The sequence below is a fragment of the Cheilinus undulatus genome, linkage group 21 (assembly GCF_018320785.1).
Source record: "Cheilinus undulatus linkage group 21, ASM1832078v1, whole genome shotgun sequence".
Taxonomy (NCBI): Eukaryota; Metazoa; Chordata; class Actinopteri; order Labriformes; family Labridae; genus Cheilinus; species Cheilinus undulatus.
The window spans coordinates 38,161,389-38,182,617 of NC_054885.1; the positions used below are offsets into that span (position 1 = coordinate 38,161,389).

The following is a 21,229-nucleotide window of genomic DNA, read 5'->3' on the forward strand; positions in this document are numbered from 1 at the left end:
GAATTTGGTAGCATTGCCTTTAAACTGTATGACTTGGGTCAAATGTTTTGGATATGCTTCCACAAGCTTCTCACAATAGTTTGCAGGAATTTTGCCCATTCCTCCTGGCAGAACTGGTGTAACTGAGCCAAGTTTGTAGGCCGCCTTGCTCGCACATGCCTTTTCAGCTCTGCCCATAAATTTTCAATGGGATTGAGATCAGGGCTTTGTGATGGCCACTCCAAAACATTGACTTCATTATCCTCAAGCCACTTTGTAACCAGTTTGGCAGTATGCTTAGGGTCACTGTCCATTTGGAAAACCCATTTGCGCCCAAGCTTTAACTTTCTGGCTGATGTCTTGAGATGTTGCTTCAGTATTTCCACATAATATTCTTTCCTCATGATGCCATCTATTTTGTGAAGTGCACCAGTCCCTCCTGCAGCAAAACAACCCCACAACATGATGCTGCCACCCCCATGTTTCACAGTTGGGATGGTGTTCTCAGGCTTGCAAGCTTCCCCCTTTTTTCTCCAAATGTAACAATGGTCATTATGGCCAAAAAGTTCAATTTTAGATTCGTCAGACCACAGAACATGTCTCCAAAAATTAAGGTCTTTGTCCCTGTGTGCATTTGCAAACTGTAATCTGGCTTTTTTATGTTTCTTTTGGAGTAATGGCTTCTTCCTGGGAGAGAGGCCTTTCAGCCCATGTTGGTACAGGACTTGTTTGACTGTTGATAATGACGCACTCTTACCAGCTTCAGCCAGCATCTTCACAAGGTCTTTTGCTTTTGTCCTTGGGTTGAGATGCACTTTTCGGACCAAAGCACGTTCATCTCTGGGACACAGAACCCATCTCCTTCCTCAGCGGTATGATGGCTGGACATTCCCATGGTGTTTATACTTGTGTATAATCGTTTGAACAGATGAACGTGGCACTTTCAGGCATCTGGAAATTGCACCCAAGGATGAACCCGACTTGTGCAAGTCCGCAATTCTCTTCCTGATATCTTGGCTGATTTCTTTTGATTATCCCATGATGTTACACAAAGAAGCAGTGTGTTTCAGGTGTGCCTTAAAATACATCCACAGGTGTGCCTCTAATTAACTCAGATGTTGTCAATAGACCTATCAGAGGCTTCCAAAGACATGACATCATCATCTGGACTTTCCCAAATTGTTTAAATGCATAGTAATCTTAGTGTATGTAAACTTCTGACTCTCAAGAAAATAATAAAAAATTGTCTTAAAAAATGATCTCTCTCATTATTCTGGCATTTAGCAAATAGAAATAGTTTTGGTAATCCTAATTAACCAAAAACAGGAAAAGTTTAATCTGATTTAATGATAGACGGTGAGAAAAAAAAAGTTTATGTGCCCTTTTATATAGTGTATGTAAACTTCTGGTTTCAACTGTACATCAGCTACATTAGCTAGTTCATGTTACTTACCAACGGTGTCAGGATCGCTGTCAGCTGACAGTCAGTGTTCTGGCACTGTAATGCTAGTTAAAGGCAGTCATGGTCTGTTTAGGTTAGAACAATATTTGATGGCAGGATTAGAAATATGTTTGATGCTACTGTGTTGTTTTCTGAATGAACAGCAGAAAACCTTAACGGCGTCAATCTACTTCTTCCTTCTGTCTGGGTTTTCTTTCTCTGATGGAATTCCATAGAAGTATTGATTGATCAAACGACATATAACTCTTTTAAAATGTCCTAATGTGGTTTGCTTGGCTTATTCAAGCGTTTACTTTGCAAAAATTTAAAATCGGTGAAGGAAGAATGTTGGGCAGCTAAATAGTATACATCATGGAGCATTCATGCCACTTCTTACAAAGTGTATAACTTTGAAAGGTGGTTGAAACTCATGCTGCCTGGTACATTTATAAAAAAGACATTCTTTTTTCATTTCTATATTTTATAGTGATGCTTGTGAAAATGATTTGTCATTAAAGGAAAACCGACAGATCGGTATCTGCATGTTCAACAGATTGCTTCCCTCTTTTTAGTTTTAGGATGTGATGAGACCAATCTTTAAGATAAGTCTTTATTTCCAGGACAAGCTGGCTGTGGGTGTAAACTGCATTCAGAATTACACTACTTCACATTCAGTTCAGCACATAAGGCTGGGAGCTGGTCAGTACAGCCACAGCCCTCTGCCAAAGGCCTCTGGGCAGTTTGTGCTTGACTACCTTACTCAGTGGTGCCTCATCAGTAGTTTTAGAAATAACATTTCTCCTATATGTGTGAGGATGTTTGGTTTTATCCCTGGTTTATGTTGACACAGCAAAGAGGTCAAGCAAGGACCCAGAGGGAAGGGGCTTGGCATGAGAGGATGGTGTGAATGTTAGACAGGGAGACACTCTTCGACAGCCTGCTGGGCATGGTGTCCTGCTTTCCTGTAGCTGGTCCCTTGGCACTCAGACTGGCAGCAGCATGAAGGGACTCCATCCCAGCAACAGCGTCATAGATTTGGGCTGGCAGCCATGGCCTCCCCAGCCAATCAGGGCACTCACAGTGCCAGATCACTCCAGAGGTAGCCAATAGTAAGCCTGGATGGGCTTCGTATCATGCCTCCCAGATGTGAATTCCTTTAAACCCACAAGGTACACAAATGCACACACAAACATGTAGTTCTAACTCAAAGACAGAAAGTAACTGCATGAGTGAATAAGGATAGATAATACTCTGTTTTTCAAGAGTTTTCCTCTGTGTCATTGAGTTTATTTAGTCCAGTTTAAACATGATGGCATCTTCAACTGACAGGACAACTTGTTTCACATGCAGGATGCAACCCACCTCTAGGGTAAATGGAGCTATGTCTCACTCTTGTGGGCAATCAAAGTAGTGCAGGGATACAAGCAGTTTGAGAACAGTGTACTGCATCATAAGCCTGTCACCAAAGAAATTATTTCCATATCCAACCTTTTTAAAATTACAATGAATCAAGCAATACGTGAAACAGTTTGTTTTACACTTTTGAATCTTTATTTTCTTAATGTAGAAAGGATAGAGGCTTTTTTCCATGCCATAGTCTCAGAATCAGACCTGAATGCTTAATTCTGCTTTTACTTGCTGTCTCATTTCATATGATCAGTACATGAACCAATTCCATGGAAAGCAATAATGGAAAAATATCTTGTTCCACTTCAAAGGCAAAATTCCACCAGAAATGTCAGGAAGTTCACATTTGGATCATGCATGTGGATCTTTCCTGAGATCATCTTCATTTAGTCTGAAAAAGACGACAATAACAAATGGTTAAAGATCAGGGAAAATTTATTATATAAAAACATCAAATTTAAACTCACAAAACAGAAGGTATGCATGTGACGTCACAGTCAGCCTGAGTTACTGCAGTTCCAGCTGCTGAGTGACAGAAAAGCAGCAAACAGCTCTATTTCAGCTGTGAAGTGCTGTCTTCTTTTTTTAAGATTTATTTTTGGGCATTTTGTTCCTTTATTTGATAGAGGAGGACAGTGGATAGAATCTGAAACAGGGACAAGAGTGGGGAGAGACATGCTGCAAAGGGCCACAGGCCGGATTGGAACTTGGGCCGCCCGCGTACACGGGGCTACTACCTCGAAATAAAACCCTATGATGTTTGATAAACACATCTAGTGTTGAAGGGAAATGCAAAAAAGAAAAAAAAGTCAAGTCCATTGATATTTATCACAGATTAAATTAAGTAGCCTCTGTGTATTAGTTTGATTTGTTTTTGGTCAAATATAATTAATATACAATAACATAAAAAGTAAAACTAAAGTACTGAAGTAATTTCCATGTAGGTTTCATGAAGTTAAAGTTTTCGACCCAATAACAATTTGTACCACCATCATTATATAAAAGTTGAGGACTGTACTGTCTGAATATGTCACATTAAAAATAATCGAGAGGTTAACACAATGTAAAGAGTGAAAAAATAGAGCTAGCTCAGTGGTTTTCCAAACTTCTCAGCCTGGGACCCCAAAATAAAGTAGCCAGAGACAGAGGACTCCCACTGTACCTGAAGGTGGTTGAAGCATAGTTGAACACAACACAAGAACAGTCATGTGGAAACTACATCTGATGGATTTTTTTTAAACATTAATTTGATTACAGCATAAACCTCACCAAATGAACATGTACTTAAATAGTTTTATGAATAAATTTTTATAAAAATAGGTATAATATACTATTTGAAATCATTTTGAAATCTCCATGTTTGGAAGTTATCTGACGACCCCCTCTCAGTGTCTCACAATCACTCGGGGAGTCCTGACCCTCACATTGAGAACCACTGAGCTAGCTGAAGAAAGAAAATCATACTTCATTGATCCCTTTTGAGGTAAACCCTGAAGTTAGAAAAAGATTACAGATTTTTAAAGATTTCCACATAAGCTAAAGTCTTAAAAAGATCAAATGGATCACTGAAATACAGTGAAATAGCTTATCTAAATATTCATAGTAACCCAAACTTTGACACTGTCATATCTGTCTCTGATCAAACTGGTGCCTTCCTTATGTGTGCCTTCAAGCCCTGCTTTGTGTAAAATCTAGGGCTGTCAATAGATCAAAATGTTTAAATAGCGATTAATCTCACAAATTCCATAGTTAACTCACGATTAATTACAAATTAATCACACTTTTTTGTCTCTTCTAAATGTACCTTACAGTACTATTTCTCAAGATTTAAATACCCTTATCAACACAAGTGGACAAAAATGTTTTCTTTATGCAAATGTTTGTTCATGTCAACAACCCAAAACAACAACAGATAAAGTCAAGAAAATTCTCTAGTCTGAGCTCAAAGATAATGAACGCTCCAAAAATATGCTGAGAGCATAACATGGTAAACTCAAGCCACAACAGATGGAGATACTGACCCTAATGTAACATTACTGAATAATACCACAATGTAGAGTCAAACTACAGACTTCTAGAAGTTAACTCCTCTGTTCTCAGCAGCTGAACACAGAACAACAGATCTCATCATCACACATGGACATAAAGAAGTCAAGTCTCCTCTGAGAGCTCAGCAGTAAGGCACAGACACATCTAATGGTGTTTCACTGTTCTGATGTGAGTAAGGTGGACACATCTGCCCTGCTCAAGAGAAAAAGCAAGTAATTACTTAAAAAATGTCTGCTATTATTTCTCATATTTTTACTTTCAAACGAAAAAATGTAAAAAATGTAAAATAAATGCTGCCAGTAAGAAATGACTGTCATCAGTCCAGTAGATTTACTGGAATGATGTCAATAAACACACATGTGAAGCCTCTTTTCAAAACGAATGAACACACAAAATAAAAGAAGTCTCAGTTGAGAACTTTTCAGGTGTAGTAAGAGAACTTAACCATCTTTTTATTCTTCAGATCATAGAAGAGCTACAATTTTAATCTAAAACCATTTTTTTCTTCCTAAATAAAGGAGACCCACAGTCTAATAATGCTTTCAGCTTATGATACTCTACAGAGCTCATTCACTAACCTCTGCTCTCCTGTCACACACCAGCCTCTGCTGCTCTGTCTCCTCCTCCTCCTCCTCCTTGTGATGCAGCTGTACATTCACCATGCATCAGACAATCTCCTATAGGGACTGCAGAGTCTTTGACACTTTTGCAGAAGCTTGATGGACTGTTTTTTTAAATTTGGCGTTTATTTACAGTTCCAGTCAATCATTTTTGTAAGTTTTGTTTTTTCCGAATACTTTCACTTTCAAGCAGGAGCTGCGTGGGGATGAGAGCGGACCTTTAGGAGACGTGATTGGACCAGTCAGCAGTCAATATAAATAGTCAGTGCAGCTGTGGTGCCGGTTCATGGCAGATATAATAGCCTAAATAAATGAATAAATCATAGATAGCTAGTCCATCCCTGCAGAGTTGTCTGTGTCTCCATTGTAAACAAATCCAGCATGGAGGGGGGGCAGCTCTCTGCATTAGCGGTGTGCATGGCCAGCGAGTGGTGCGGGCTATATAAGACTCTACGAACTCCTTGTAACTCAGTTCATGTCGACAGTATGAGAAAAATATCTTAAGTCTTATCTGACATGATCTGAAAGCTGAACCTGCCATTCAAAAGTCTCTGTCCTTTATCCATTTCTGCTCGCTTATACCGCATCACGACGGTGCCACTTCCTGGTCTGGTAAACTACGAGATGGGTCGAGGGTCACACAGAACGCGCATGCGTTAATCGTGCAGCAAAGAAATTAGCGGCGTTAAAAGTAATTTGAATTAACACATTAACTTTGGCAGCCCTAGTGAAACCAGGTTCATATTTATGCCAGGAAACCTGACTTGTGTCCACATATCAATGTCCACGGTGAACTGTGTGGATCTCTGCTGAGTTCAAATATCCCTCACTCCAGTGGACACTGGTCTGTTTTCCTCCCATTTCTTCATTCCCCATTGATCAGACAGCCATGCCAACAAATGTTTTGCCACTTGGCCTGACTGAGCAGGTATGTTGCAGGCTGAAAGTGATGTCAGTGCATACCCTCTGTACATTAAAATTCTGGTTTATGATTGAAAAATAGTGGAAAAATATAGATAACCAAGTGATATAAAATACACCACTTAAATATAAAATCAAGCTGACAAAAACACTAAAGTTGCTGTCTTACCTTAATAAAGGTTGCCAAGACGCCGTAGACAACGGCGATGAGAAAACAAATGAGGAATGTTAACGTCATAAACCAGCTGTCCACATCTTTATCTTGGTTCCAACCAGCATACATGATGTCATCTAAGAAATCGCAGCTCTCCAAAGCATCTGTGTGAGAAAGAGATTTTTACTGTCACCATAACTCTTGGCTGAAAAGAGATGTAAAACTCAGAACTTTTTTTAATACAGAAAGTTACAGTACAACAGCCAACAAGAAAGCCAAGGATATACAAATGCAGATATTCATTGCATGCAATGCATGAATTCACCAACTTTTACACAGTAAATGCACACCTAAGCTGAGCTTTGCATTTGGCTTGATTATGCTGTTTAGTTGGATCACTGTTCTGGCATGATTTGGCTCTGCTAGGTAGTGATATGCTTCCTTTATGTCAGTTTTTATTCTACCTTTTTCCAGCTTACATTCATGTTCCATACAACCTAATTGGCATTCTTCATTTTTCTGCCCCCAGTGTAACTCATTATGATACTTTAGTTTTCTCTCTGGTTTTCTTCTTCTGTTCAGTCAAAGCCACATGTGGGAAACTTGGAGCATGCTCAGAAAGCCTTGGCCCTTTTGGGTCTGATTAAGGTGAATAGATTCAAGAGTAAATTGATTCCCCAACTTCATTGTCTACATTTTTATGTGTAAGTTTGAGAAATTCAGCTTAAGATATATTTTAAAGTACAGTTCTACTCAGAATTAAAAAAAAAATCCTTTTTCTAATTGCATGTAAATGTCATGGAGTATGAACACATTTGGATGCCTTGGCATGGGACAAGGTTGCTCAATTTCACCCTCACTTTTACATCTTGTTCATTTGTTTCCCTGAAGTGAATTAAAGTATTTTAGAGCCAGTCTGTCAGTTCTAGAATAAATAACAGCAATGAACTTCACTTGCACTAAATATAAATACTTAACTTACCCAAAACATTTTTTATATTGCTTTCAAGAGGCATTTCAGATGACTCGTGTCTTACAACACAAGAATATGTAGACTCCTGGCGCACAGTTTTGGTTACGTTTAGTCTGCTGTTCATTGAGTAAGTGTTGCTCTCTTCATACTTCCATGCAGGACTGTTTCTGTAGTCAGCTGAGGGGAGTCTCTGGCCGTTTACTTCCCAGTACACATCGATGTTAGGTGGGAAAAATTCAGACACCAGGCACGTTAGTGGGATGACATCTGATGCAGAAGCCTCAGAGGCACTTGGTTGTATAATCTTCACAGTTGGTGGATTCAGGTCTAGAAAAGCACAAACAGGATCAGAAAGTAATCATTTCAGTCTAATTATAATTACTATTACATGACCAGCTGCAGCTATGTTGAGAGTACATGTTTTTAAATCCTCTGTTTTTAATGTAAGGGAGACCTTTAAAGAACCTGTTGAAGTCCTCTCAACTTGAGGACATTGTTTATCAAAATGAATGCCATTTCTATGTCTCTGTATGTCGTACTAAGTTGAAGCCAGAATACTATCACATGTGCAGAAGGGAGCTGGCTGGTTGAACAACTTGTGAAGCACTGGTTGAACCAGCACCACTTCACTTCCACTTGCATCACTTCCTCTGCTGATCCTGGTGAGAATAGTGCAAGGAATCACATTTGCTAACCAGGGCGTTACATTTATTCCTTTTTATGCCTCAAAGGTATTAAAAAAAAAAAAAACTATTTTCAAAGATGAGCACTTACATGAATCATAATGATAATTTATAGCCACCCTAACAAAATCAGGTTTGAGAAATCAGGATCAAGAAATATTAATTTGAAGTGTATTTTAACTTTGTAGTTTACCCAGGTCTCATCTATCATTACAGATGAGGTGGGGTTTTGACATATACTGCAGCCGGTCAGCAGATGGAGCTCCAAACATTCAGGCCAACTACCAGGTGCTTGTTTCTCCATCCATTTTAAAATAAGTCTATGACTGAGAAAGAACTAAGAGTAACAGAGAGAATCAATCCATAATTAAGGTACAACTACCTCTGCTTTTGCTTATATGATCCTCGTAGCTCTGCTTTGAACACAGGTGTTTTGCCTCACATGACACTCGATAATAAGCGTGCCAGTCCTCTGTTGACACGTTCAGAAAACTCCTCATAGTCTCGGTTCCATTGATGTGACTCACTGGTGACTCTGTATGGACATGAGTATCTTTGTTCCCATTTACTTTCCAGGTGATAAAAAAATCTTTTAGAAGAGGGCCAACCAAAAAACAGGTGACAGTCACTTGTTCCTTGCTCTGAATCTCCTGGGGTGATGGTGCCTGAATCTGGACACTGACCCACTGAGCTGATGCTGAAGTAACTAAAAAGTAGCAGGACATCAGTGAATGAAAATGCCAGCTTAATGAAGTTATACAGAAATGTGGTCATTATGGTTGGCAGAGAATCCTTTTACCTGAACAGATGCTGATTTCCTTTCTGGCAGTTTTCTTCAAAGACTTGTCAGAGACTTCACAAGTGAAGCTCTTTCCAGTTTTCCACTCTGTTTGAGAAACATCAAGTTGACTGGTAACTGCCACACGTCCATCTGCGCCCATGCTGGTGTCAAGGGTTGGAGAGGCTTTATCCTGGGAGTCTGGAGACCATTTGATTTGAGGGTCAAAGCCCCATCCAGAGCACAACAGTCTCTGTGGGCCTGACTCTTCACTGGGGACCAGAAGGAGCTCTGCTGATGGGTCCACTATGAGGGAGACGAGGACATCATGTGCCTTTGGATCAACAAGGTGTGGATCAATAAATGAAAATCTCAAATATGAAAAGAGGAGTAATGTCTCACCAAAGATCCTGCCAGTAGAGATTGACTGGAAGTGATGAGCGAATCCTTGATTGACTTTGCAGGTGAAGCTCGTGTGGTTGTTCCAGTGACTCTCAGGCACAGGGAAGGTTTTACTGATGGAATGAGGGCCTGGAGTTTTAGGAAGCTCAACGTACAGTTTGTCAGAAATATCTTTCATGTTGGCCTGGAAGGTGACATAGACATCACTGGAGGAGAGTTGTTGGATATCACACTGCAGCACAGCACTGTTTCCTTTCAGCAAATCAGGGAGAGATCTTCTGATCTGAATGGATGGTGCAGTAATTGAAGGCACTGTATGAAAAAGAGGAGCAAAGTTTTCTGAAATACTTGGGTGTTGAAATTGTTAGAATGGAAATTTTATGTGCAAGGTAGACTTACTGGCAACAGTCACAGTCCTCTCAATGGGTGAGAAGCACTTGTGCTCAGCTTTACATGTTATAGACTGGAGTTGTTTCCATTTTGTTAATGGAACAGTCAGAACACTGATTATATGAGTTTTGTTAACAGTTTTCTCCGCTGAGCCACTGTGTGTGATTTGCCCGTTCATCAGCCAGGTCACATTAGCATTGAAAACAGTTGGGACCAAACATGTGGCTTTCACCTCAGATGTTGCATTCATGACTGTCTTAAAGCTGGGAGTTTCAAGATGAACTGGAGGAGGGGTGGGAGGAAAAACTGAGAAAGTACAAGGGAAAGAGATGAGACACAACAAAACCTTCTATTAAACCTTCATATTAAATCAACAGTTCTTTTATGGTCAGATTGCTCAGGCTGTGATTTATCATGAAAATTTTACCTGAACAGATGCTGATTTCCTTTCTGGCAGTTTTCTTCAAAGACTTGTCAGAGACTTCACAAGTGAAGCTCTTTCCAGTTTTCCACTCTGTTTGAGAAACATGGAGTTGACTGGTAACTGCCATACGTCCATCTGCGCCCATGCTGGTGTCAAGGGTTGGAGAGGCTTTGTCCTGGGAGTCTGGAGACCATTTGATTTGAGGGTCAAAGCCCCATCCAGAGCACAACAGTCTCTGTGGGCCTGACTCTTCACTGGGGACCAGAAGGAGCTCTGCTGATGGGTCCACTATGAGGGAGACAAGAACATCATGTGCCTTTGGATCAATAAGGTGTGGATCAATAAATGAAAATCTCAAATATGAAAAGAGGAGTAATGTCTCACCAAAGATCCTGCCAGTAGAGATTGACTGGAAGTGATGAGCGAATCCTTGATTGACTTTGCAGGTGAAGCTCGTGTGGTTGTTCCAGTGACTCTCGGGCACAGGGAAGGTTTTACTGATGGAATGAGGGCCTGGAGTTTTCGGAAGTTCAACGTACAGTTTGTCAGAAATATCTTTCATGTTGGCCTGGAAGGTGACATAGACATCACTGGAGGAGAGTTGTTGGATATCACACTGCAGCACAGCACTGTTTCCTTTCAGCAAATCAGGGAGAGATCTTCTGATCTGAACGGATGGTGCAGTAACTGAAGGCACTGTATGAAAAAGAGAAGCAAAGTTTTCTGAAATACTTGGGTGTTGAAATTGTTAGAATGGAAGTTTTATGTGCAAGGTAGACTTACTGGCAACAGTCAGAGTCCTCTCAATGGGTGAGAAGCACTTGTGCTCAGCTTTACATGTTATAGACTGGAGTTGTTCCCATTTTGTTAATGGAACAGTCAGAACGCTGATTATATGAGTTTTGTTAACAGTTTTCTCCGCTGAGCCACTGTGTGTGGTTTGCCCGTTCATCAGCCAGGTCACATTAGCATTGAAAACAGTTGGGACCAAACATGTGGCTTTCACCTTAGATGTTGCATTCATGACTGTCTTAAAGGTGGGAGTTTCAAGATGAACTGGAGGAGGGGTGGGAGGAAAAACTGAGAAAGTACAAGGGAAAGAGATGAGACACAACAAAACCTTCTATTAAACCTTCATATTAAATCAACAGTTCTTTTATGGTCAGATTGCTCAGGCTGTGATTTATCATGAAAATTTTACCTGAACAGATGCTGATTTCCTTTCTGGCAGTTTTCTTCAAAGACTTGTCAGAGACTTCACAAGTGAAGCTCTTTCCAGTTTTCCACTCTGTTTGAGAAACATGGAGTTGACTGGTAACTGCCACACGCCCATCTGCGCCCATGCTGGTGTCAAGGGTTGGAGAGGCTTTGTCCTGGGAGTCTGGAGACCATTTGATTTGAGGGTCAAAGCCCCATCCAGAGCACAACAGTCTCTGTGGGCCTGACTCTTCACTGGGGACCAGAAGGAGCTCTGCTGATGGGTCCACTATGAGGGAGACGAGGACATCATGTGCATTTGGATCAATAAGGTGTGGATCAATAAATGAAAATCTCAAATATGAAAAGAGGAGTAATGTCTCACCAAAGATCCTGCCAGTAGAGATTGACTGGAAGTGATGAGCGAATCCTTGATTGACTTTGCAGGTGAAGCTCGTGTGGTTGTTCCAGTGACTCTCGGGCACAGGGAAGGTTTTACTGATGGAATGAGGGCCTGGAGTTTTTGGAAGTTCAACGTACAGTTTGTCAGAAATATCTTTCATGTTGGCCTGGAAGGTGACATAGACATCACTGGAGGAGAGTTGTTGGATATCACACTGCAGCACAGCACTGTTTCCTTTCAGCAAATCAGGGAGAGATCTTCTGATCCGAATGGATGGTGCAGTAACTGAAGGCACTGTATGAAAAAGAGGAGCAAAGTTTTTCTTTAATTCTTGGGTGTTGAAATTGTTAGAATGGAAGTTTTATGTGCAAGGTAGACTTACTGGCAACAGTCAGAGTCCTCTCAATGGGTGAGAAGCACTTGTGCTCAGCTTTACATGTTATAGACTGGAGTTGTTCCCATTTTGTTAATGGAACAGTCAGAACACTGATTATATGAGTTTTGTTAACAGTTTTCTCTGCTGAGCCACTGTGTGTGGTTTGCCCGTTCATCAGCCAGGTCACATTAGCATTGTAAACAGTTGGGACCAAACATGTGGCTTTCACCTTAGATGTTGCATTCATGACTGTCTTAAAGCTGGGAGTTTCAAGATGAACTGGAGGAGGGGTGGGAGGAAAAACTGAGAAAGTACAAGGGAAAGAGATGAGACACAACAAAACCTTCTATTAAACCTTCATATTAAATCAACAGTTCTTTTATGGTCAGATTGCTCAGGCTGTGATTTATCATGAAAATTTTACCTGAACAGATGCTGATTTCCCTTCTGGCAGTTTTCTTCAAAGACTTGTCAGAGACTTCACAAGTGAAGCTCTTTCCAGTTTTCCACTCTGTTTGAGAAACATCAAGTTGACTGGTAACTGCCACACGTCCATCTGCGCCCATGCTGGTGCCAAGGGTTGGAGAGGCTTTGTCCTGGGAGTCTGGAGACCATTTGATTTGAGGGTCAAAGCCCCATCCAGAGCACAACAGTCTCTGTGGGCCTGACTCTTCACTGGGGACCAGAAGGAGCTCTGCTGATGGGTCCACTATGAGGGAGACAAGAACATCATGTGCCTTTGGATCAATAAGGTGTGGATCAATAAATGAAAATCTCAAATATGAAAAGAGGAGTAATGTCTCACCAAAGATCCTGCCAGTAGAGATTGACTGGAAGTGATGAGCGAATCCTTGATTGACTTTGCAGGTGAAGCTCGTGTGGTTGTTCCAGTGACTCTCAGGCACAGGGAAGGTTTTACTGATGGAATGAGGGCCTGGAGTTTTCGGAAGTTCAACGTACAGTTTGTCAGAAATATCTTTCATGTTGGCCTGGAAGGTGACATAGACATCACTGGAGGAGAGTTGTTGGATATCACACTGCAGCACAGCACTGTTTCCTTTCAGCAAATCAGGGAGAGATCTTCTGATCTGAATGGATGGTGCAGTAATTGAAGGCACTGTATGAAAAAGAGGAGCAAAGTTTTCTGAAATTCTTGGGTGTTGAAATTGTTAGAATGGAAATTTTATGTGCAAGGTAGACTTACTGGCAACAGTCACAGTCCTCTCAATGGGTGAGAAGCACTTGTGCTCAGCTTTACATGTTATAGACTGGAGTTGTTCCCATTTTGTTAATGGAACAGTCAGAACGCTGATTATATGAGTTTTGTTAACAGTTTTCTCCGCTGAGCCACTGTGTGTGGTTTGCCCGTTCATCAGCCAGGTCACATTAGCATTGAAAACAGTTGGGACCAAACATGTGGCTTTCACCTTAGATGTTGCATTCATGACTGTCTTAAAGCTGGGAGTTTCAAGATGAACTGGAGGAGGGGTGGGAGGAAAAACTGAGAAAGTACAAGGGAAAGAGATGAGACACAACAAAACCTTCTATTAAACCTTCATATTAAATCAACAGTTCTTTTATGGTCAGATTGCTCAGGCTGTGATTTATCATGAAAATTTTACCTGAACAGATGCTGATTTCCTTTCTGGCAGTTTTCTTCAAAGACTTGTCAGAGACTTCACAAGTGAAGCTCTTTCCAGTTTTCCACTCTGTTTGAGAAACATGGAGTTGACTGGTAACTGCCACACGCCCATCTGCGCCCATGCTGGTGTCAAGGGTTGGAGAGGCTTTGTCCTGGGAGTCTGGAGACCATTTGATTTGAGGGTCAAAGCCCCATCCAGAGCACAACAGTCTCTGTGGGCCTGACTCTTCACTGGGGACCAGAAGGAGCTCTGCTGATGGGTCCACTATGAGGGAGACGAGGACATCATGTGCCTTTGGATCAATAAGGTGTGGATCAATAAATGAAAATCTCAAATATGAAAAGAGGAGTAATGTCTCACCAAAGATCCTGCCAGTAGAGATTGACTGGAAGTGATGAGCGAATCCTTGATTGACTTTGCAGGTGAAGCTCGTTTGGTTGTTCCAGTGACTCTCAGGCACAGGGAAGGTTTTACTGATGGAATGAGGGCCTGGAGTTTTCGGAAGTTCAACGTACAGTTTGTCAGAAATATCTTTCATGTTGGCCTGGAAGGTGACATAGACATCACTGGAGGAGAGTTGTTGGATATCACACTGCAGCACAGCACTGTTTCCTTTCAGCAAATCAGGGAGAGATCTTCTGATCTGAATGGATGGTGCAGTAATTGAAGGCACTGTATGAAAAAGAGGAGCAAAGTTTTCTTTAATTCTTGGGTGTTGAAATTGTTAGAATGGAAATTTTTAGTGCAACATAGACTTACTGGCAACAGTCACAGTCCTCTCAATGGGTGAGAAGCACTTGTGCTCAGCTTTACATTTTATTTTCTTCAGCTGTTGCCATCTGTGTGATTGAACCATCAGAGTGCTTATTATATGACTTTTTTTTGTGACTTTTATACTTGTTTGGGGTTCCCCATCCATCTCCCAAGTCACTGCTGCATCAAACACAGTGTAGACTGAACATATTGCCTCGACCTCAGAGTTCGTCATCACTGTTCTGAAGCCTGGGGTCTGTATATGAATGGCAGGAGCGGTGCTTCCATAGACTGCAGGAAAAAATGCACTTGTTAAAACTGCTCAGTGTGCTTAAGGAAAGATTGTATGACATTCTTTTTCTTGTTCCATGCCTGACATACTTACTCTTACAGACACTTGTTGTCTTTGTAAACTCAATCCTGTTGTGAGTTGACTTGCATGTGAATGTTGAGCCTTTGGCCCACTCTGTGCTTTTTGGCTCAATCTCACTGGTTAGACTAAATGTTTTGTCCACTCCCTCCACGGTCTGCAGCTTCTTTTCTATCGGTGTAATAGACAGCGGTTGGCTGTCCTTTTCCCAACTCACACTCAGTTTATCTGGAAAGAAGCCACTTAGAGTGCAGATGAGTCTGACTCCTGAGGTTTTCAATTCACCTTCCCAGACAGGCTGTAATGTGATGTCAGGAGATACAATCCGTGGACCTGTAACAGAGAAGGCAATATTTCAGAATTTCCTGCTTCTTTCTAACTATTAGATGTTCACATTCAAAATATTAGTTGATTAAAGGCGACCGGTGCTACATACCTTCATAGTAGGGTTATCTCAATACAAAGTGCACTATATTTGTTTAGACTAGATGGCAGAGTTTTACTTCTAGATTGTGTCTGAAAAGGCCGGAAGCTTGTTGCACAGATGTGGCAGTCTGACATGGCAGAGTGATTAGGACAAGCTGCAAGCCGAGGCATTGAGCAACGCCCGGCTCCCAACAAGCACAAATAACAGAAGTGAAACAAAGCAAAAAGCAACCGTGCATCACAAATACCAGGTGTTAGATGCTGTCATTCCAGTAAGAGAAACGGAGAACACATTTAAATATCTCGTATCAATTTACATACATTTTAAAATAGGTTTCTGACTTTGCTCAAGTGTTAAATCCTCCAGGTGGATTAAAATATACTCAAAATGTTACCAACTAAATTTGACATTTACATATGAATTCTCTCATTCGTTTATAAAATGTGGCAGTGAAGTGACTAATGCTTTAATTCAATATAATACATGTTAAGAAATCACACTAGTGCACATTCTTTCTAACAAGAAAAATACAAAATGTAAGTGTTTAATAAAATGTTTATTTATGAAACAAAAGTATAGCAAAGTAAGACAGCATCCACAAAAAAATATATGAGAGGGAAAATGCTGCAGAATCATCACTAATCATCACTTTTTTTTTAGTATGACAAGGTTTTTACAATAACATGAATAGGAAAACTGTAATTACTTACATAATACTGAGTATATGAAAACAAACTGAAAAAATGTACAGAAAGTTCACCATGTTTCATTTCACCTGCAAAGACAACAAACTAAGATTAGAAAAATATACTCCAAATTAATAAAATTTCTGTTCAGTTAGACTTTTACATTGGCTTAATAGTAATTTCTCCTGCAAATGCAGCCAATAGTGTTCAACAAAACAGCACTGTAAACAAGCTTGCAATTAGAATTAGTGCTGTCAAACTAATTAATCACAGGGGTGAAAAATGTATGCTGATTAATTGCACTCTGGTGCTTTCACACAACTAAGGTAGCTTGTATAATTGATTAAAACGCATGTAAAAATTTCCTGTGCTCTTAATTTTACAATTTTATGGATGAAATCCTCAGATTAACACCATCCTAGACTGACTAGCAGGTGGGCAATCTGCCCTCAGTCTCAACATCTCCTGTTTCAAAAGCTAGTAAAAAGTTTTGATGCCGTTCAGAAGCATGTCCTCTTTAATGGTTTTGTTCTGATTATTAAATTTATCCATAATCCAATCTCTCTCCAATTAACAACACATGTAGTTAAATGCAGTATATTAACTACAAAGTCTATTAATAATGAGATTATTTTTTAACCAACTGAGAGCACTTGTAAAATCATTAAACATTACTACTAAACTAAACATTAATACTAAAGTTTAACACAGATTAGATTTAATATTTTTTTGCCAAAGCTAAGTCATTTGAAATATAAACGTTTTTAGCGATAGCATTTTTGTGTTACCCCATTAGCCTCTGTATAACTTTCTGTATATTATAGTTGAAATTTTACCATCGTCATTTTAAAATTACAGTTGGGGAGAGTCTAGTTTGGTGCTTCCACATCATCAAGATGCATTAAGGCATGGCATTTTCTGGGGTAATATTTCTTAAATGTATTTTGTCCCAAAGTTGTTTTCAGTGTTTTTGCTTTCTGATTTAGTGAAAAGCATTTATGAATGCTCTTTACCTTGAAAGCAGTGGTTACGATGGTGAAAAGAAGAGTGATGAGGAAGAGAAGGATGAAGGTGAGGGCCGGTCCAACCATGTTATCCTTCTCTGGCTCCAAAGCATCCGTCCATTGCTTGAAGTCTGGATGTAATTTACAAAAGAATGTCGTTACATATTAAATTTTAGACGATTACACATTACTGACTGACTGAACATTGACTTTAAGAATTGATATCATATATTTGATAACTTTCTGGGTAAATATAATCATTTTTTAGCCACTCTATTCTCTAAACAACATACTAGAAAAGACTGCTGGCGTCTGTCGTACTGTATATGATATCAGCAGCAGTGTGTCATTAACCTTTGGGGTTTTGCATGTTCATTGAAGTGGTTGTTTAGTGATCATGAGTTGCTTTTGAAAGACCCCATTATGGCATGGCTTGTATGACTTGGCTTGTGCATCAGTTTGTCATTTTACTGCTTTATATCCCAAAGCTGGAGTTGGCCCTCAAGAAATCCTCTCGTGTTAGGGGTGCAAGACCCAAAGAAAACATGCATACACAACAACAGGTACAGTTTAAGTGTATATCTACAAAAATGTCAAATGTGTTAAACTTGTTTGGTCTAAAGTTTCAAAGTGTTTGTTGTTTAAGTAAATGCTCTACAGCCTTATTAACTTATTGAAAAAAAGCTTAAAAATCAAATATCCGGATGCGAAATCCTTATTTATGATAACATTAGGACAGCACAGTGACGGTACAAGTACAACAACACAAAGCTGAAAGTATTTGAAGTAAAAACATGAACAACATGCAACATACATCAACGGAGTTCAAATTTTTTTTTATTTTGATTTTGCATTTAAAGACAAACAATGTCAAATCACAAGCAACAAACATTAAACAACAGACTGCAGAAGACACAGAGACAAAATAACATCTACAGGGCCTTGCACTTCTCAGGAATGTTCATGTTGAGGTTGACCAGGTTGATGTTTTCAAAGGTTTTGTACCCAATGGACCTGACAATAGCTTTTGTTGTGTTAGTCAGAGACTGGTGGTGTACCGCACAACTATACACTACGTCGCTCTTTTTCCATTGCTCGAGGCTGAGTGTTAACTGGCCATAGGCCGAATAGGTTCCTTGGTGTTCTACAGGTTCTGTGGTATGGTACTCGAAATCTGAGTCTGCTTCTTTGTCATCAACAAGCCAAGACACAAAAACATCCTTGGGGCTGAAGTCTTTCACATAGCAAGTCAAGGTCACTGTGTCTTTTCTAGTATGTTCTAGTGGAGGCATCATAAAAGCTGAAATTCCACATCGGCTTCCATACATTGGTTACCTTAGCAGTAGGAAATAAAAACACATTGCAGCACAGAAATGTGTGAAAACCAACGAAAACATTAAATTCAAACTGTTTATGCAGTAAAGTGTGCTATATACTCACCAGAAGGAGAAGTTGTCGGTTTGTATTCCACAGCGCCTTGCTTGGAAACGGTACCATTTTTTCCTTTCCCCTCAAACGTGCAGGTGTATTTGGTTCCTTCAACCCACTCTGAGGATGGTACTGTGAGGAAACTGGCTGCACTGTACAGAGTTCCATTCTCTGTCTGTTTTTCCACAGAAGGAGTTGTGACAATCTGTGATTCATGGAGGGGTTGCCCTTGGTTCTTCTGCCATCTGAAGGCAAACTTGTTGGGTGAAAAATCTTTGGCAAAGCATGCAAAGGTAACCTCCTCTTCATCACCTTGTGAGGCAAAGACTTGAGGTTTTGGCCACTGATAATGCACCTCTGTAAAACAAAGATATACACAAATATATATGTATGCACAAGCAGAGGACAACAGGTGTAGATATATATGCAGAAGCAGATTAACATAGTGCTTTAATGTAATCCAGCTTTACAGCTGACTTCCATTAACATTTGCATTTTTTACAGCAAGATATGCAAGTTGCAGAAATATGCATTAACACTTACTTTAATGTTTTTTTTTTTTTTTTTTTTTTTACAGTAAATGAAGGTAAACCATTAACACCAGAGCTAAATGTTCACTTCTGCATATACACTTACTGCATGGGAGGGGCAAGCACATGATTAACAAACATGTAGGTTCAGTCTATCTGCATAACTTTAATTATGCAGATGGACAGAAGGGGACAAGGCGCATTGCATCAATCTTATGATGGACAGCTGCAGAGGAGTTGCAGAATATTAGCAAAGACTGAAACAGACTGAGCCAGCAGCAGAATCAACAGGAGAGTTCTCATTCCAACCCACTGTTGGGTCTATCTGCCATGCCAACATATTATGAAATTAAAAAAAAAATAATAAAAGGTGTTTCATGTTTTAATAAAGGTAATAAATGTTATTCCTCATTTGTATTAATTCTTGTGAGTATATGTGATTATGAAGAAGTACACCAGCTATTGATCACTCTAAGTTTAAAGTGGTGAAGTTTTGTATGACACCAATAATTTAAAGATGCTCACTACTGCTACTACTTCTTCTACTATATTATTATTATTATTATTATTATTATTATTTGTAGTAGTAGCAGCAAAAGGAGTTGTATATTAGAATTATTACAGTAGCATTATTATGCTTTGTTTAGTGCACAATAAATGAGCCTCTAAATATTATCATTACTATTATTATGGCCTTAAAACTGACCTCAGCACAAGGACCCTGTGAAATTAAATTAATTATTATAGATATTATTACTGTTATTATTTTACTCTGTAAAATGCACAAGAAGAAACTGATCTTTCTAATCTGATTCAGACATCACATGCAACAGCTGGCCCTTTGTGAATGACCATTTTTTCCTGCATTTTTATCATTGACAATATAAACGACAGAAAAAATCATTGAAATTTAAAGTTAGTGTTATTTTCTCTGCCATTACATCCAGCTACATTGTGAATCAACATTTATATGACTTAGCATGAATCTTACGTGGCATGATGAATTCTCCCTGTCCAGTTCCTGCTGCATTTGTTGCGACACATCGGAAGGTATTCCTTGCCTCCCAGTCCTGTTTGCTCACTCGGATTTGACTGATTCCGGTGTAAACATTGCCTTTCATTGTTGGAGGATACTGAATGGAGTCGGTCATGGTGGATCCATTTTTTTCCCATGTGTAGGTCACTGAAGAGGGTGAGAAGCCAGTGGCGAGGCAGCCAAGAGTGACGGTGTCTCCAGAATCGGAGCCGCATTGCATCAGAGGATACACAGTTGGTTTCACTGAGGCGGCTTAAAAGACACAAAAGAAAAAAGGCTGATTAAAATACTGAAATCAACATTACTGATTGAAGACACTTTTTTAATTAAACATACATGTCAAAGAGAAGTCAGACAAGTTTTCCCTGAGAGCATAAAACAGCATCTGAATAAAGACTACATTATTGTCCCTCTACTTTTTATGTTGAATGTGGCAAAAGCACTCCATAGAATACATAAGAAAGCACACATAATAAAAAAATATATGAAAACACACACACACACACACACACACATATATATATATATATATATAAAATGTTGTATTGTTTTTCTTGAAATAACCTTTAATTTTATGCGTGGCTCAGTTTGGTATTCAAAATTTAAATTTGGTTAATTTCAAATCTACAATTTTGACAGCACTAAATAATTTTAAAGTAAATAAAGCTGTACATTCTAATAAGTTACATCAACATACATTTAAAAATCACTTGTTCAGAATTAAGCTAGTATCTTTGGGATTGGATTTCTCTGCAGTACCTGTTTCCAGTAATCAGAAGCAGCATAGTAACACAGCTGAAATTACTTTGGTGTGGGTATAATATATGATGATATGAGTTAGTTGTCTACTAAGTTTAGCCCTGGTCTATTTAAAATTTAGGTAATGTCTTTTGTTGTTGCAAGTTTAACTTGAATAAACTAAAATGCACTTGCTAAAAATATGTACCATTACATCTTACGAGAACGTTGCTTTTTGCCCCCTGTAGTATAAATCTATTGAATGGACTTACCTTTGAAATGACACTAAAAACTTTGATGAGCACTTTAAATAAAACACCAAAAAGACATTATGCAGCAAAAATCTTACCTGATGACACTGTTACCACTGTGCCCTTTCCCCAGTAGTCAAAAGCTTCCCAGCTACCACAGTTACTA

At 39.5% G+C, this 21,229-nt stretch overlaps 1 protein-coding gene and 1 long non-coding RNA gene across 3 annotated transcripts in view; one reads left to right on the forward strand and one right to left on the reverse strand.

Moving 5' to 3' along the window:
- LOC121529359 overlaps window positions 1-21,229 on the forward strand; it is a 53,341-nt gene that overhangs the window by 11,385 nt on the left and 20,727 nt on the right. The window lies entirely within an intron of this gene.
- Window positions 2,981-21,229, reverse strand: part of LOC121529327 (hemicentin-2) — a 38,866-nt gene continuing 20,617 nt past the window's right edge. Inside the window, exons 5-25 of one of the 2 annotated variants that reach the window (XM_041817136.1) lie at window positions 20,021-20,326; window positions 14,979-15,290; window positions 14,600-14,884; window positions 14,201-14,512; window positions 13,820-14,104; window positions 13,402-13,698; window positions 13,003-13,314; window positions 12,622-12,906; window positions 12,204-12,500; window positions 11,804-12,115; window positions 11,423-11,707; window positions 11,005-11,301; window positions 10,606-10,917; window positions 10,225-10,509; window positions 9,807-10,103; window positions 9,408-9,719; window positions 9,027-9,311; window positions 8,610-8,933; window positions 7,554-7,871; window positions 6,587-6,735; window positions 5,619-5,692 (exon numbers count right to left, since the gene is read on the reverse strand). In XM_041817136.1, the coding sequence (XP_041673070.1) occupies window positions 5,642-5,692; window positions 6,587-6,735; window positions 7,554-7,871; window positions 8,610-8,933; window positions 9,027-9,311; window positions 9,408-9,719; window positions 9,807-10,103; window positions 10,225-10,509; window positions 10,606-10,917; window positions 11,005-11,301; window positions 11,423-11,707; window positions 11,804-12,115; window positions 12,204-12,500; window positions 12,622-12,906; window positions 13,003-13,314; window positions 13,402-13,698; window positions 13,820-14,104; window positions 14,201-14,512; window positions 14,600-14,884; window positions 14,979-15,290; window positions 20,021-20,326 (5,918 nt within the window). In that variant the 3' untranslated portion in view covers window positions 5,619-5,641. Of the gene's footprint in view, window positions 3,219-5,618; window positions 5,693-6,586; window positions 6,736-7,553; window positions 7,872-8,609; window positions 8,934-9,026; window positions 9,312-9,407; window positions 9,720-9,806; window positions 10,104-10,224; window positions 10,510-10,605; window positions 10,918-11,004; window positions 11,302-11,422; window positions 11,708-11,803; window positions 12,116-12,203; window positions 12,501-12,621; window positions 12,907-13,002; window positions 13,315-13,401; window positions 13,699-13,819; window positions 14,105-14,200; window positions 14,513-14,599; window positions 14,885-14,978; window positions 15,291-20,020; window positions 20,327-21,229 lie in introns of those variants that run through there. The other variant, XM_041817135.1, reaches the window with a different exon arrangement.